At 43.2% G+C, this 16,806-nt stretch overlaps 1 protein-coding gene across 1 annotated transcript in view; it reads right to left on the reverse strand.

The window, feature by feature from the left end:
• The window catches only part of NRG2 (neuregulin 2), a 185,783-nt gene extending 169,014 nt beyond the window's left edge, over positions 1-16,769 (reverse strand). The window contains exon 1 of the mRNA XM_077768888.1: positions 16,346-16,769. Coding sequence (XP_077625014.1) covers positions 16,346-16,769 — 424 coding nt within the window. The remainder of the gene's footprint in view (positions 1-16,345) is intronic.
• Positions 16,770-16,806: the final 37 nt, after the last annotated feature.

The following is a 16,806-nucleotide window of genomic DNA, read 5'->3' on the forward strand; positions in this document are numbered from 1 at the left end:
CCATGAAGGTGATAGGGATGGAATACAAAACAGCCAAATCCTCCTAGCCCTGACTAATCTGAGGTGCTTAGTAACAAGCATCCCGAATAATCAAGGTGTTTCCCATAGAGGCTAATAAAACACAGACTCCATTCCACACATCAGACGTTTGGTTTCATTATTATAAACAGCAGCAGCCATAATAGTACAGCACTGGGTAACTAAACCAACCCCCAATTCTCATCTGAACTAGCTGCCTTAAGCTACTACTTTTGTAAATCTCTGCCAACATATTGCATACCTAGGCCAATCTCCTTCCATGAGCCAGATGCTTATTCTAACTGCCAGTTGTAACTATATAGTAAAATCTGTTCTCTCTTTAAGTCATCAGGCAGTTGTTAGCCATCTAACTTAACTAAGGCACACACACACAAATAAGTAGAATACATCCTTTGCTGCAGTTTCATCTTACACTCAAAAAGCTCATAGTTTAGGGTCATCTGGGTGGCTCAGTTGGTGAAGCAACCGACTTTTGCTCAGGTCATGATCTTATGGTCTGTGCGTTCAAGTCCCGCATCAGGCTGTCTCCTATCAGCTCTGAGCTTGGAGCCTGCTTCAGATTCTGTGTCTCCCTCTCTCTCTCTCTGACACGCCCCTGCTCACATTCTCTTGCTCGCTCTCTCTCTCTCAAAATAAATAAACATTAAAAAAAGAAGCTCATAGTCTAGGGATCATACACACATACCTGCTTCCCTATCCGACCATCCTAAATGAAAGAATAGACCATTAAGATTACAGAAGCGCTAACAACTGCTGCAGGAACATGGAGGATGCCATGATTCATTCAGACCGAGGGGTATCAGAAAAAGCTTTGAGGAGAAGTGGGCCATGAGCTGAACTTTGAAGGATGAGGAGGCTAGCAACTGACTGAGAAAGAAAGGAAAAGCATACCAAGCCAGGGAGACAGAATGCACAAAAGCACTGAGGAAGAAAAATGTAAGATGTGTCCCAACTTTCCAAAACAGTGCATCCTGGCTCCAGCAAAACGTAAGTGTGGAAGAGTGGGCTGCAGGCTTAAAGGCAGGTTGGGTCAAATTGTGGAAGGCCCTGCATGCCATACGAAGGTGTTTTCACTTTATCCTATAAACGATAAGAAGCTAATGAAGACTTCTGGGTTGGACAGACATAATTGCTTTAGAAAGCTAATTCCAGGAAAGATGATAGAAGAGAGACTCTGAAAATGGGGAATTCCATTTAGCAGCTACTGTGACAGTCTACGTGACATACCCAGCTAGAGCATCATGAATGAAAAGAATTGTTTTGGTGAAACTCTGCAGTAGTAAAAACTGTCATCAACTTGACAATGTACTGGACACAGGGAATGAAGGTAAGAAAGGAACCAAAGACAATTTTGAGGTTCCTAATGGCTTGGAAGACTAGATCAATGTAGTTAGCTCAGACGGGGGTGTCCTTTACAGCACAGGATATGGGGAAGGGGATAATGCCTCAGTTTGAGGCATTTTGAATAGTATCCTTTGTTAGGAACTCAGAATGATCAAAAGCGACATCTCAAAGAATCTTTGAGGACAGACAAAAGGCCCTCTAATGGTCTTAAGGACATGCCTCCCACATCCTTTCCATTCAAGAAAAGAGATTCCACTAATCCAGGGCTGTTGTCCCACAGCAGCCCCCAGGGAGCTCAAGGGAGAGAAGAGCTTATCTTGGTAAGATTTGAGGGTGTGGCTTTTGTCTAATGTAGTGAACCCCGATAAGATTCATAGGCAGACCATACATTTTTAAAAAGAAGTGTACTAGCAACAACACTGCCTAACAGGGACCAAGCACCTACAAACATCTATACGTAGGCAGTAGGCTGAGTGTACCACATATAGTTTTTATTTTCTATACAGTATGATGTTTTGACATCTTAAAAAACCCTTTCTGGCTGGAGTGACTGGACCAGTCAGGGCTAGCCACTACTTAGAGATAGCAAAGGACTCAATAGAGAGTATGCCTTTGATATGCAAACTAACCATTTCAGTTACTCTTCTATCTGCCCCTTAATCATCCCTGGACCAGGAACCAGGCAGGCAGGGATCACCCTTATAGCTTAGAGTCCACCAAAATTACCCAAACCAGCCAATCCTGAGTAATTTACCCTGGCTCTCTGTTCTCAAGGAAATCCCAAAAAAGTCTCCAGCCTAATACTGTCTGCCCTTTTCTGTCTTCTGCTACCTGCCCCAAAGCAGGCATTTTTCTGTGACCCTACGTGGCATGTGATGAGCCCTTCTCTAGGACCTGGGAGTATAGTAACCTTCGGCTTTTTGTGCCTCTCTTGTGTCTCCTCTTGTGGCTGCACCTGACTGGCCATCACCTGAAAGAACACTGAGAAAAGTCCTTTGCTGCAAACACAGGCCATATTTTATGGAAAAGGAAGGATAATTTAGAGGGCAAAACCAGGAGCCCATAGGGTAGAACCAAGATTAGTAGAGTCATCCCCAGACAGCAGGACTGAGCCTACTCCTATGTTAAGACTGGATTTCAGAACTGCGAGTGGACTAGTGTCTTCTTTTGCCCGCCTTCCAAATGGGAACATCTATCTTAGATAGAAGGCCAGGGAGACATGACAGCTAAATGTGATGTGAGATTCTGGATTGTATCCCAGATTAGGAAACGGTTATTAGTAAGGCAACTGGCATAATGTGGTCTATAGGTAAGTTAATAGTATTACATCGAGGGGCACCTGGGTGGCTCGGTTGGTTAACTATCCAACTCTAGGTTTCAACTTAGGTCATGATCTCACATTTTGTGGGTTTGAGCCCTGCATCGGCCTCTATGTTGACAACCTGGGGCCTGCTTGGGATCCTCTCTCTCGCTCTCTCTACCCCTCTACTCCCTCACTTTCTTTCTCTCTCTCTCTCTCAAAATAAATAAACTTAAAAAAATAGTATTACATCAATACTATTATTCATTTCCTCATGTTGATAATTTTGCATGGTTGTATAATTTGGGGAAGCGGGGCAAAGGAAAGTCTTTGTGCTATTTTTGCAACTTTCTTGAACGTTTGAAATTATCTCAAAACTTAAAGTCACTGCAAAATGTTTAAGTGTTACCAGTTTTTAAAAAGGGGCATCTATAGCAGTTACCCTGCATCTATCCCAGCACTGTATGGCAGCGCGGGCTTCGAGGAGAGTCAGATAACTTGGTTCTACAGTTCAGTTCTTCAAGTCAGGAGGAACAACACTCAAGTGGTGGTATCTAAGGAACTGCTTTAGAGAAGCTTCACCTACACCCACACTTGATTGAGAGGATGAGATACGGGCCCCTGAGCCTAAGCCTGGGCCCAGTGCCGTAATAATAGATGAGATTTTTTTGAAGCAGTAGGGTTTGGGGTGAGGATGAGTATATTTTTCACATAAATGGTTTGTGACCAGAAAGCAGACCATAATGGTTTCAAAACATATCCATAAAGTCTTTGACAATCCTTCCACCAAGAAGTAGTCTAATTCTGCTCCCCTTGAACCTGGTCAGGGCTTAGTCACTCTCTTCGAGCAAACAGAATGTGGTAGAAGTGACTTCTGAGGCCAGATCATAAAAGACAACACAGCTTTGGCCTGGCCCTCTCTTGGGATGCTCCCAGACAAGGTCCCCGGCCCATAACCTCAGCCAAGTTCCCAGATGAGAACAGCCAGCAATGACTTCTAGACATGTCAAGAGGAAACTTTGAAGTGACCCAGTCTCAGCTACTGTGACTGCTCAGCCACCATGTGACCAAAAATCACATGAAAGATGCTAACCTCCTAGCTGAGCCCAGTCAATCCCCAGGACTTTGAGAAATAATGACAAAGAACTGTCACTGTTTGAAGCCCACTCCGTTTTGGGGTGATTTGTTACGCAGCAATAGATACCTGAAACAATGTGCCAAAGGCAGGTGGAAACTGGGACTCAGGAAAATTAAATGACTTTCCTCAAGTTCACGCAGCTAGTAAGGAACAGAGCCGGGATTTTAATAAATATCAGTCTAAATCCAAAACCATTTTCTGTCCACTAACAACAGACATGTCAATAACAGTAATTGCAGCTAGCTGGTGTTGAAGTTTTCCTCCAAGTAGGCAATTTCCTAAGCAGTTTACGTGGAGTAACTCACTGAAACCTTGCCCCAAGATCATGTGGTAGGTGTTATTATTAGCCCCATTTTATAGTTGGGGAACCTGGGGCAAGAAGAGGTTAATGAATTTGCCCAAAGTGACACAGCTAGTATGTCATAGAGTCAAGGTTCACCCTTCAAAGTTGGCTCCAGAGCATGTAGTCTTAGCTGCTATGCGATAGTTGAAACTTTATTTATTTTTTTAAATATTTATTATTTTTGAAAGAGAGAGTGTAAAAGTGAGTGGGGTAGAGACAGAGAGAGAGAGGGAGACAGAGGATCTGAAGCAGGCTCCGTGCTGACAACAGAGAGCCCTATGCAGGGCTCGAACTCATAAACTGTGAGATCATGACCAGAACTGAAGTCAGACACTTAACCAACCAAGCCACCCAGGCACTCTAACACAGCTGAACTTTAGAACAGACTACATACATTGAGAAGAGAACCAGGGACAGCCCCTTAGGAACTGTATCCCTATAAGACGGTCAGAAGAAGAGCCAGTGATGGAATGACACAAGAAGCACATGAGAGGGGAAAGAACCAAGCACTATGTGTACAGCATCACTGGGGGAACCCATGTCAGAGTCCACAAAGCAGCTTCAGTCTTTCAAGGTGAATGGGTCAACAGCAATCCAGTCATGACTCCTTCCCCAAATTCACAGTTGTCGGTAACAAACTCTTCCAAAGACTTTAAACTGTGGAAGGGACAGTAGTGTTTACCCTCTGAGACATGGGAATGGGCATCATTACTGCCCTTTTCTACTTTGCTCTTACAATGACGACATTCACCCCTCCTCTGGAATGACTAGGCTGTTACTTAACCTCAGAGATGAGAAAAGGAAACTTGTGTACTTACTTTAAAAAAATAAGGTTTGTGAGCCTGGCCCGGTGAAGACCATCAAACCCACTGGGACCTTTTATCCACTTGATGTGACTGATCCCTTCACAGACTGAATCTAAACGAATGCCTTTACCCTTTACTTCTGTACAGTAAGCTCTGGGCCCAGGCTCATTCACCAGAGGCCCTGAGGTTCTGATATCACACAGAAGAATCAAGGAGCCCATGTTCAGTGTGGACAAAGTAGAAGCTGGGGGGGAATTGGCAGAGGCGAAAACAATATTCCCAAGGGAACTAGTCTCAGCTCCTGCTCCCATGTGCCCTCTCAGTTAGATGAGAGCATACCACGCACAGTAGAAACCTACTCAGATAATTTGCATAATGAGAAACAAAGACAGGAAGCTCCCTCCCAATCTGGGGGCCATCCATTGCCTCCTTCAACCTACAAGTTAGAGTCTTTCCCATTAGCAAGAAGTTTCTCTCAGAGGTGATAATGTTTTGCTTGGCCCAGAGCATGACTCTACCCGGCTCCACATCCTAGGGTCTTCTCAGTATTGCCCTGAAGCACTTGGGCAGAGCCCTCGGGGTGCCATTTTCAAGGGCAACTGTCAGTACTTGGCCAAGACAATTGAACATACATGTTATTAGAAGGCCCCGTGAATGGGGCCTAGCCCCCTAGCAAAAAGGCCCCTAGCCTTTTTGGAGAAAGCATTCCCTTTCACAAATGACACCTGGAAGTATGGGAGAGGCTTTCTTGGAAAAACCCCATGTTTTGTTCAAAAGAACTGGACCTGAAACTCAACCAGATCTGTCATATGTGGTTCTACCCTCAGTGGTCTCTATCCCAGGCCTTGTTCATTAGCTTCCTATTGGGTCCTTCAGACCTAATGTCCAAGGAAGCGTTGGAAAGTTTGGACTAGAAATTTTTGGAAACTTCTCTGGTTCTTGGAAATGGGGGCTAAGGAGTGATACTTACAATGATGGCAAAAGCAAGTATGACAGCAGACCCAAGTAAGGAGCACTGAGGGGTAAGGTAGGAGAGGTGGAGCCCCAGGTAAGAGGTTCTCAAAGTGAACCCACATGAACAGACTATGGAAAGGAAACCAACTAAGAGGAAGCAGTCACACAGGCTGCCTTTGGAAGCTCCAGTGACCTTTGAAAGAAACTCTTCCTTTGTGGGCTTTAGTTTCACTCTGTGACAATTGGATCATGTTGTGAGCTGAGATTTGTTTCTTTCTTTCTAAGAACTCTTCTTTTTATTATTTTTCTCCTGAGATCCAATCAACCAATGACAATACTGGGAAAGTTGCACTGGAAGCAGCCTTGCTATTCTTTTTCTCATTCCATGATAGGAAGTGAGACATGACAGACCTCCTTAATCTATCTGTTCCATCCTGACTTATAAATAAACTCTCCTTTCTGAAACCAAACTTATTCCAAAAGAGAGTCATCAGTTGGGCAGTGCTTGTGATATTCATCACTGGCCTAAGCAACTGTGGTGAGGTACTGAGATTATACTTATGGCCGTAGGTACCAATGGAAGGGATTGACTTGAGGAAGCTGCGTGCCATGGCCCTGTGCAAAGTGATGACTAGTGACCCTTAAGCACTCTGACCTAGAAGAGAAAAACCCTCTTGAGAGCCACCCCCAACCTCCACCCAAGACATCAGCCAAGAAGACGTGGAAGAAAATGCCTCATTTCAAGGAAGTGGTAAAGGATCAACATGCCAACGGGGCACCTGGGTGGCTCAGTAGATTGAGTGTCTGACTTCGGTTCAGGTCATGATCTCATGGTTGGTGAGTTTTTTTTGTTTTTTTTTTTTTTTATTTCTAGGATAGAGAGAGACAGTGTGAGCAGGGGAGGGTCAGAGAGAGAGNTGAACATGCGAAAGAGAGACATGAAGAAACACTGAGTTTCCCCTCCCCACCCTTTCAGGAAACAACTGGGATCTAAGAACCAGTCCTAGCCTCCAGAAGCCCTCAAGCTGCCTACTAGGCAGAGGTACAATGACTCCTAGTTTGTGGTCTTGGCTTACTACAGATGACACCTGCTCGTACCCCTTACCTCTTAAAGTATTCATGAACATGTCAAAGTAACTGAGTCCAACTGGACATTGCAGTGAGAAACCCAAATGGGGAACATCCTAAAAACTCAAATGTCAAGTGAAACTGGAGAATTTTTTTGCAGAATTCCAACTGACCAAAAGACAGGAAACACAAGCCAAAATGTTAACATGTGTGAGGAAAACTACCTAGTCATAATTCTAAAACTCAAGAAAAGAGAAGAATGACCTGCAAGAGAATGAAGACACTGTGGACTACGAAGGGGAAAAAAAAACTGAACAGAAACATAACTGAGAACCAAAATACTACCCTTTACCAAAATGTCTGAAGATACTTTCTATGATTGGTCTAGTCTGAGGTGTCATTTGAGGAACCTTGAAAATTGTCTAGAGTAAAAGTGGTCAGTAGAGAAAGCAAAAAGGATCCACTCACTCTCATCTTTCTTGGCAATAGTCATTAATCAAATATTTATCATATGTTAACTTACTTCCCCCAAAGATCTTACAATCAGGTGAAGAAGATACTGACCCATCAAAAGGTAATTAACAATGCATGGCATTACATGATAAGCATCATATGTGTGGTACTGGTCATAAATATCAAATGTCTAAAAAAATAATGAGGAATACTTGAGGTTGGGGATGTGTGGTCAGCCCAAGATCTGAGGGTTAATAACACCCACCAGATATTTAGAGGAAGAAGCCAAAGCAAGGAATCATTGTCCTACAATCATTTAAGGAGCTAAGATTCATACTTTCATCAGGTTCCACACATTAATCAATTAAGGAAAATTAAAATTAAACCCCCCAAACTCCAAAACTGGCCCCTGTTACCTGCCCACACCTATACCCCTCTGATCTGGGCAGCCACTAGATCCACACCAACCCAGTACAGAAACCAGGAAAGAGATAATATGAATAGTATAGTGTGAAAGCATCCCCAATGCTGGAAGCCCCCAAATCAAAGCAGGATGAGTCAGGGATCTGTTCTTTTTTGGGGGAAAAAAGAGACACTTTTAGCCATTTGCCAGGGACTTTCAGCAGCTCCTCCTAATAACAGACAAAACCAGTGATAGTCATAGAACAGACCTGGCAGGATTCCAGAACTTGGACCCCACAAGCATGTTGAGATTTTGAAAGGGACACTTTAGAGTATAGATCTTAGTCCTAGTCATTCTGTTTGTGAAACAGAGAAAAGCAATATCTATCTGTGGGCTTCTCAGAATATTGATCAACAGAGACCCATGGATACATCAAGATTGATAGCCTTCTTGGGACCTCCATAGGACCAGCATGAACTTCCCTACAGAGAGACCACAAACATAGTCCCTTCTCTCCTCATCTCCTCAAACAACCCAACCCAGTGACTCTTGAGTTGAGATACATAGGTACATCTGGGTTAAAAATACAGTAGTTGGTGAAAATTTCCCCCTTGCCTGCCTTCAGTCTACTTCTGGAACTTAAAATTTTCACTTGTTAGTCTTCCTGTTCACATTGATCTAATAAGATTTTGTTAATAATTAATATTTTTTAACATTTATTATTGAGTGCTGTGTTAATCATTCTACATACTCACAGCTATCCTATTAAGTGCTATCACTATCCCCATTTTATAGGAAACTAAGACACAGAAAGAAATTTGCCCAATATCACCCAGTTAGAAAATGTAGAAGATGGTTTCCAAACCCAGGTCTATTTGGCTGTAAAGTCCAAATTATTAGTCATTACACAGTACTTAGTAGACTTTTTTTTTCTTTTAAGGAAGGGCATCTATGAAAAACTTTCAGCTAACATCATACTTCATGGTGAAGGTCTGAATGCTTTCCACCATGACTGGAACAAGGATTTTCATTCTCACTATTTTTATTCAACGTTGTCCTTGGCAGTGCTAGCCAATGGAATAAGGAAAGAAAAAGAAATAAAGGCAAACAGGTTAGAACATAAAAAGGAAAACTCTTTTTTTACCCACTGACAACATAGTCATGGACAAAGAGAAAAATCCTAAGAAATCTACCAAAAAAAGTCACTAGGACTAATAAGTGAATTTATCTAGGTCCTAGGATGTGAAGCCAATATTTTATTTGTTTATAATTATTTTTTTTATTTTAATGTTTATTTTATTCTTGAGAGAGAGCACACACACAAGCAGGGGAGGGGGGAGAGAGAGAGAGAGAGAGAGAGAGAGAGAATCCCGAGCAGGTTCCAGGCTCTGAGCTGTCAGCACAGAGCCCGACATGGGGCTCGAACCCACGAACTGTGAGATCATGACCTGAGTCAGAGATGGACACCCAACCGACTGAGCCACCCAGGCACCCCACAAAGTCAATATTTTAAAAATTATCTTCCTGTATGCTAGCAATTAATAACTGGAAAACAAAATTAAACAAAATTACTCTTCACAGTAGCATCCAGAAAACATGAGATACTTAGGGATAAATTTAACAAAATATGTGCAAGACCCTTCACTGATAACTACAAAACATGACTGAACTGCTCTTAACGTAAGCCTTCAAAAACTACTTCCATAATGACAAATAAATTCATCAGCCTAACATTCAAGACACGTGAAAATGTGACCCTCATCCACCTCTCCAGACTCCTTTTCCAGTTCTCCCTTTCATTCTGGTTATTTTGTATTCTACAGATATGCCCCTCTGCTGAAGAGAATGATGGCTCTCTCTGCATGAAATCAATGTAATCAATCAATTCATATCTCTCTCTCTCTCTCTCTCTAAATCACCTCTACCTCAACTATCCCTGGCTATTAGAATCCCATCTCAAAGTACTTCTCCAAGAAACTGTCTTTAATCCTCTATCTGAATATGATCTTTTCCTCTAAGCTGCTTGCCCTCCTCCCCAAATCACTATGCTGGTGTATCTTACGGCATTTATCATATTCTGGATTGAACTGCTGCTCTATCTTTGTACTTGTAGACTGTAAACTCCTTGATGACAGGGACTGTGTCTGATACAACTACCCAGAAAGGACCTAGCTCTTTACACAGAGCACATGTATTTGCTGAAGCAAGCATTTGAAAGATGGAATTGAAACAAAACTCTTTTTAGTAATACAACTTCAGTAATACCAAAATGCATCTCTGTCATAACCGAATTCATGATACCCTGACTCTCCTGGGGGCTGAACCAGGTATTTAGCCAGGTGGTGACTTCCCTCTCACTCAGTTCCAAGGAATGTTAGCTCAGTTTGGCTTCTGTTAGTTGGGCCAATATCAAGATCAAGACCAAGTAAAACATCCTAGCCTAAAGGACAAAGACAGATCCTCAGTCTGAATAAACAGATCAGGGAGGGAAAGAGGAGGGGGAAGCCAATGTCATCAGCACAAGGCAGGAAATCTATGAAGGTAAAAGAGAAGCACTAAAGATTCTGTTTCTGAAAAAAAGGGTAATAGGAGGCCTGAACGTCACATCTTGGAGGGCTGTGTCGTTGTATACAGAAGTCTCTAGGATACCTGTGCCTCTGCCACTCTGGAAACATCTGCAAGGGTAAGTGGACTATTAACCACCTCCAAGCCACCCCAGGAGGCAAGCAGCACAGTCAGGTCCAGAGCAGAGGCAGAGGGAGGAGCTAACAGTCTCTGTCCCAGAGAAGGTCCCTGGGGAGGTGACTTGACTCTCACTGCAAGTACAGAATGGGAAAGGAATGTTACTGTAGAACGGAGCTCATATACCACACTTGGCCAGAGGCAACTCGCCAGAGAAAGTAGGCTCCTTAACTTAACCTCGTTTCCTAATTACCGAAAAACATCACAGCTGATTAACAGCAAATGTTCTTAGTCAACATGAATCTCTGTCTTTTTACCCCAGATTGGCAAAAGCTCCCAGCTCTTTGCCTGAGTACAGCATGTCCTCTTTCATGTCATCCTAATGCCTTTTAGTCATCTTCCAGGTTTCCTACAGTTGCTATAGCCTTACATGGAGCTTTAGTTCACAAAGATTTACCTGTGTGCACTGTTGTTTTTAAAGGAGTCTAATTTCACAGACTTGTCATTATTTAGCACTTCTAATTCACAGTCAATTCACTTTCCCCAGATTTCTACGGTGTTCCCTATATCATCTCTCGAAATTCATAAACTGACTTTATTTATATGTGCTAATTCCAGTAAATGAATAGGAGGGGAGGGTTAATTCACTAGAAACAAGTAAGATAAAAATCCCCATTTCACAGACAATGGTCCAAACTCCAAATCTGGGGAGAAATGTTTACGTTTGGTTCAAATTATACTGCCACCACTTCAGATTTTGAAAAGAAAGACCCCAGAACAAGTTGTTGAAGAGACTACACAGGGGAAAGTTCACTGATACTAACATTCCTTTTCCAAATCAATGCACAAAATTGCCAAATGCCAGTAAGCCACCAGGATTTAGAGGGTTAAAATCTTCCACTGTTAGATTTCCATATTTGTTTTGGACTTATGTATTCGAGTGTCAATTCCCTGATCCTCTGAAATTTTAACACTACATTCAAATTGGTCATCTTAAAACATACTTCAAAATAGTATTCAAGTGGCTAGTCCTAGAATTTACCAGCTGTACAGGAATACAGTCAAAATCAAATTCTTCATCAACAACTGAAGTCTTCGACTTGGCTTCTAAATGAAAATCAAAGCAATCATGCACTGTGGAGTTTTCTCTTTCCACATACGGAATCATGTGATTTCTCACATGGATTCTGTTGTGAGATTATCAAGAATGTGAAACAGTGGGAATTGCTGTACCGGCAGAGCTATGGCTCTAAAGCTCAGTGGCAAATCTTTGCATCTTTCCTTTGAGTGTCCCAGTTAAGATTCATCACAAAATTCACTGTCACAGAAAACTTCTTAAAAGCAAAGTATCTGGAAAACAATTTGGTATTTTCATTCCTGATCCAAGGGTTACACACACACACACACACACACACACACACACACCCCTATTGCTTGGGAAGAATTTACCATAATATTGACTTACTGGCAAAATTAACATTCTCCATCTTTTAAGAGAAAAACATAAGACTTCTTTGACAAACATTTTACTTTTAGAGAAATACACATTTCAAAAATATGTCATTTTTCAATTGCCTTAGGAATAGGTAGCTGAGGGAGAGACTTTTCACCTCGTTTTCTTTTTTATTTTTTTAAGCCCGACATGGGGCTTGAACTCACGATCCTGAGATCAAGACCTGAGCTGAGATCAAACGTCAGACACCAGGCACCCCATCCACCATATGTTTTTATGTCCTTTCTGAATTGAGGCATATAAATATTTTACATATCCAAAAAGCTAAGCACAATTTTATACGGCAAAAAAGCTAACAATGCATTTACTATTAGGAAATAAAATGAAAATGTCCTAGATAATAGGATAGTAAAGATAGTAAAGAGGACTGGGATCAAGAAGTTAGTCACCTAGTTAGTTAATACGCCACCCTCTCTAGCTCACAAAATATTTGTGAATTCAAACTGTTAGTTGTTTTATTTTCATTTAAACACAAGGGCGAGGGAGTGGTAATCTACTCTCCAAAAAGAAAAAAAAAGAGGGTCCTCTCCAGCAAGACCTTTATTTTCAACACAGTTTAAATCCCATTAACACTAATCAGCACAGTGATTAAGCACATTGTGGTTAAGTACTCTAGTTGATAACTACTCCTTTGGAAAAAAGGTTCCCATAGCGACAGGTAAAGGCTATCATCAAACTGAGCTTTTGAGACTTGGTGTCACAGATCAGAGTTCAGATTGTTTTAGTATTAATCTGGAGGCTTGCTTTTGTAACTTCACTTGACTTCATTCATTCAAAAGACCCTTGGAGGGTCCCTCTATAAACCAGCACAGTACCAACATCGGGACCAGAAGAGGCGGAGAAGGACCTCGAAGATAAAGTATGATTCCCACCGCCAAGGGCAGTCTGCTATGGAAAGCAGCCACTGAAAGAACGAATGACTTTATGATAGTAATGCTACCGCTAAATCTATAACCAAGCCTTGTCCTCACCACTATGGATGGTCAGTTTCTAGTCTAGTTTCACTTTCCCATCTTCAAGCTGCAGCACAGCTGGGTTTCCAGCTGGCTGGGGAAGAAAAGATTCTTTAAATAAACAGCATTTTAAAAATATGCAGTCACTTTTGCTTTGCTGAATTTTGTGAACCACCTTCCTCTAACATGTGACTCTGGTCGTCAAATTAATTAAAAATTATCTGAACGAATGCATAATGCCCCAGGAATTCACCTTTTCCATCTTTAACAGCAAAGAACACTATACATTGGAAGAAAAACTGCAAGTCAGAAAGTCCCAAAGGAAGAATGATCTTTTTGTGTGTGTGTGTGTGTGTGACACTATCAGCTGTGTCTATTCAACAAGGAAACAGCAATTCAGTGATAACAGTGATTATACCCAAATATATGCAACCATCGTTAAAAATGCAGGACTGTTTGCAGAACAGGATGCCTTGTACAGAGTTGCTAATCTTTAAGACTCCTTTCTAATTCTTTTCTTCTCCCTTCCACAGAAGGCACAGAAAACACCTCCATGTATGCAATCTTCTTAGAAATGCAAAGATTTTACTCAACTCTTTACCACCAGAGGTAGTAATTTTGGATGAATGATACACATGAGATCTATAAAAATACCCCTCTGACACATACTGCTATTCCAGCCAGATTTCACATGCTTCAAATCGATATTATACAGTTGGCGGTGAAATTAGCCATTATGAGGATCTTCTAGAAAGGGTCCAGTATGACCCCTCACTGATGCTACTGAGACATTTGCTAACTTTTAAGCTCAGTATGACTCTATATGGTATATTATCCCAAAGTCCTGGCCCACCAAAACACACCTTTGTAGATGATCTCCCCAGGAACCATACCTCTCTGAATCCAGACACATTCAGAGCTGAAACTGCCTAAACAAAGTAACAATTCAACCACAGTTGCTCAATATAACCGCCATCATGACAGTTTCTGAGTGCCAGTTTCCCTATTTTGCAATGGGCAGATCTGCTCCAAGGAGAAAATGTTCCCAATGACCCTGTGGCCCAGAGGGCTTTCTTTAGAGACAGAAAACAGAAAATGAATTTGTTAGTTATTTCCTGCTGAGCACAAGGAAGGTGTTGTGGTTAGTTAGGATGATTTTGTTTCCTTATTTAATACACCATCACCAGTGCACGCTTTCTGCTTTCTTTAACCCCGTCGTCAAAAAAAAGAAGATGTAGTTTATGCTCTTCGGTCACACAATCACCAGTTCCACAAGTTTCCTCTTACAAATACGTTCTTTGATTTCTAATCCCCTTATATAAAGCCCCCCACCGGAACTGACCCAGATCTATATGTTATCAATGCAAAGCAAAAATATTTGTATTTCTGAAGTGTTTACTTCCATACTCAGTCTTGCTCCTTGATAATTTGCAGTGTGAGAGGGCCTTCTCTTTAGCACGGATTGCAGGATCTTCTGAGCACTATTCTGCCCATGCTATTTCAATAATAGGAGGTGATTATAACCTCAAAGCAGGCATTTCTGACCTCCAAATCCTTCCTGATCACACATTCAACTATTAAACTTTGAAACTCTCACTAAAACAAGCAAGGCATAATTGCCAGGAGGGAAGGGGTAAAGGAGGAGGAGGAAGACAAGGGATTATCTGACAATGACCATTGGGTCTCAGTGGACCAGACTAGGGATTATGTGGTGATGTGCCCTGTGCATATTGAGGAGCAACTCACCGAAAACCAAAACAGAAGCTGTCCTTGGACAAGGTTCCATAAATGTTTTTACTATCTATTTCCCAGTGCATAATATAGTGCCACAGCTCCTCACAGGATCTCAGATAAAATACTTAACAGAATAAAAAATTAGAAATTCTTAACTGGCCTCAATTTGTCATCATAAAACATTTAAGACATTAAAGAGCAGTCAACAATATTCGTAGAACAATGTCAGAGAGAGAAACTGCTGTTACCACCAAAGTTTTTTCCTCCTTATTAAGATAATTGAAGATTCTTCTGATTAAAGAGATTAAAGCTCAACATAATGCCAAGATATACCACCAATACTAAATTAAAATTTGTCTCCTGAAGGACAGGGGTGGGGGCAGGGGTAAGAGAAGGAAAGCTTCCAAAAGTCAAAGGCATTGATCTAGAAAGATGAGGGCAGCAAAACTTCCTATGAGCTGTTACACATTCTTTGCTTCTCAAAGCCTATCTAGAACCAATTGGTAAACTGGTAAACATGCCAACTTCGATGACAGTCCAGGACATCTGTCACAATTCAGTGATTACACAGCTCCGAGTCACACAGCAAGCACCAAATGCAGCCTTAGTTGGGACAAAATGAAACCTCAATATGAATTAGCACAAGATAAGCTAACACCAAATACTCCAGTATAGGGCCGATTTGGTTTGAAATATCTTAATGAGAAGTAAGTACTGGGTGCAGGGATAAGAAACAAAAGCCCTTAAACTGATATTTCTTGTATTTTTGTCATGGGAGACCTCCACTCCCGGCTACAGAGACCTAGAGATTTCAGTGTTGTGTTTCCAATCACCTGCGTTCCCGTGCAGCGCCCAAAATCATGAAGATGAGAGATGCAGTCAACACATCCTGCCAGTAAGATGTCAGAGCTTGAACTTACAGCATTCAGCAGAAGTAAGTTACTCTATTTCATTGTCATCACCATCAACAGACCTAGTGAAATCTCCCAGAAACAGCCAAAAGAGGTGTCTGCTCGCTGGTCCTGGAGGTTAAGAGAAAGCTTTGCTAACTGTTTAGCAAAGACAGGCAATCGCAATGGAGAAAACACACGAGCCACATGGAGGACGGAAAACAGTAGCAGAAAAAGTCCAACTCTGTCTGCGCCAGCGGTGTGGATGAGCAGAACCCGGAGCCCAGGAGAGGAAGGAGGGGGCGGGGGCCATCATTCCCTAGGAGAACTTGTAAGCGGAGGCCTTCACAAGCTGGGAGTCTGCCCAGCGGCTCCTGCAGACCCCCGCCAGCCTGAGCATGGCCCATGGGAGCAGAACGGGCAAGGCCGCCGAGAGTCACTCCTGACTCACTGAGCCTCGGGCCAGCCNTACTGGGCTATGATGGCAGCTTTCCAGCTCCACTTGCCATACATCAGCCGCAGATCGCTGCTGGCACAGGCCAGCGCCTTCCCCCGCCCCCCGCCCCTGGCACACTTTGAGCCCAATCTTCCGTCTCCCCAACCTCAACCCCCTCACCCACCGGCCCCAGGCGCCNGGGCACCTGCAGCACCTCTCCGCCCCACCCCCCATTCTCCACCACCTCTCCCCTCCCCCCTTTCTCCAGCAGAGGGTGGGGGCGACTCACCGCAGTCAGTGCACAGGATCTTGCCCACCTCTTTCTTGAGGTTTTTGCCGTTGGTGTCGATGGGGGCAAAGGCCGTCTTAAATACTAAGGGCTGCTCCGTGGGCTCCAGGAAAAAGATGTAGCGCTGGTTCCTTTCGAGCGGCGCACAGGAGCCCACGCTGATCACCTGCTCGCGCTGCAGCCCCCCGCTCCGGAGCGGCCACTTGTCCAGCACCTTCACCAGCGCCACCCGACCCGAGGCGGGCGGCTCTCGGGTGCTGTTGGAGCTGGAGCCGCCGGCCGGGGCCAACCCCTGTACCTTGCCCTCCACCACCACGGGTGCCTTATACGCCTGGTCCTGCACCGACTTGAGGCTAGGCGAGTAGCAGGCGAGCGACACACCGAAGAGCAGCATGGAGAAGCCGGGGGCCGGGTCGCGCCTCATGCCGCCGGCGGCTGCGGCGCGAGAGCGGGCGGCGGCT

This window comes from Crocuta crocuta, unplaced genomic scaffold, assembly GCF_008692635.1.
Source record: "Crocuta crocuta isolate KB4526 unplaced genomic scaffold, BGI_CrCroc_1.0 scaffold64, whole genome shotgun sequence".
Lineage (NCBI taxonomy): Eukaryota > Metazoa > Chordata > Mammalia > Carnivora > Hyaenidae > Crocuta > Crocuta crocuta.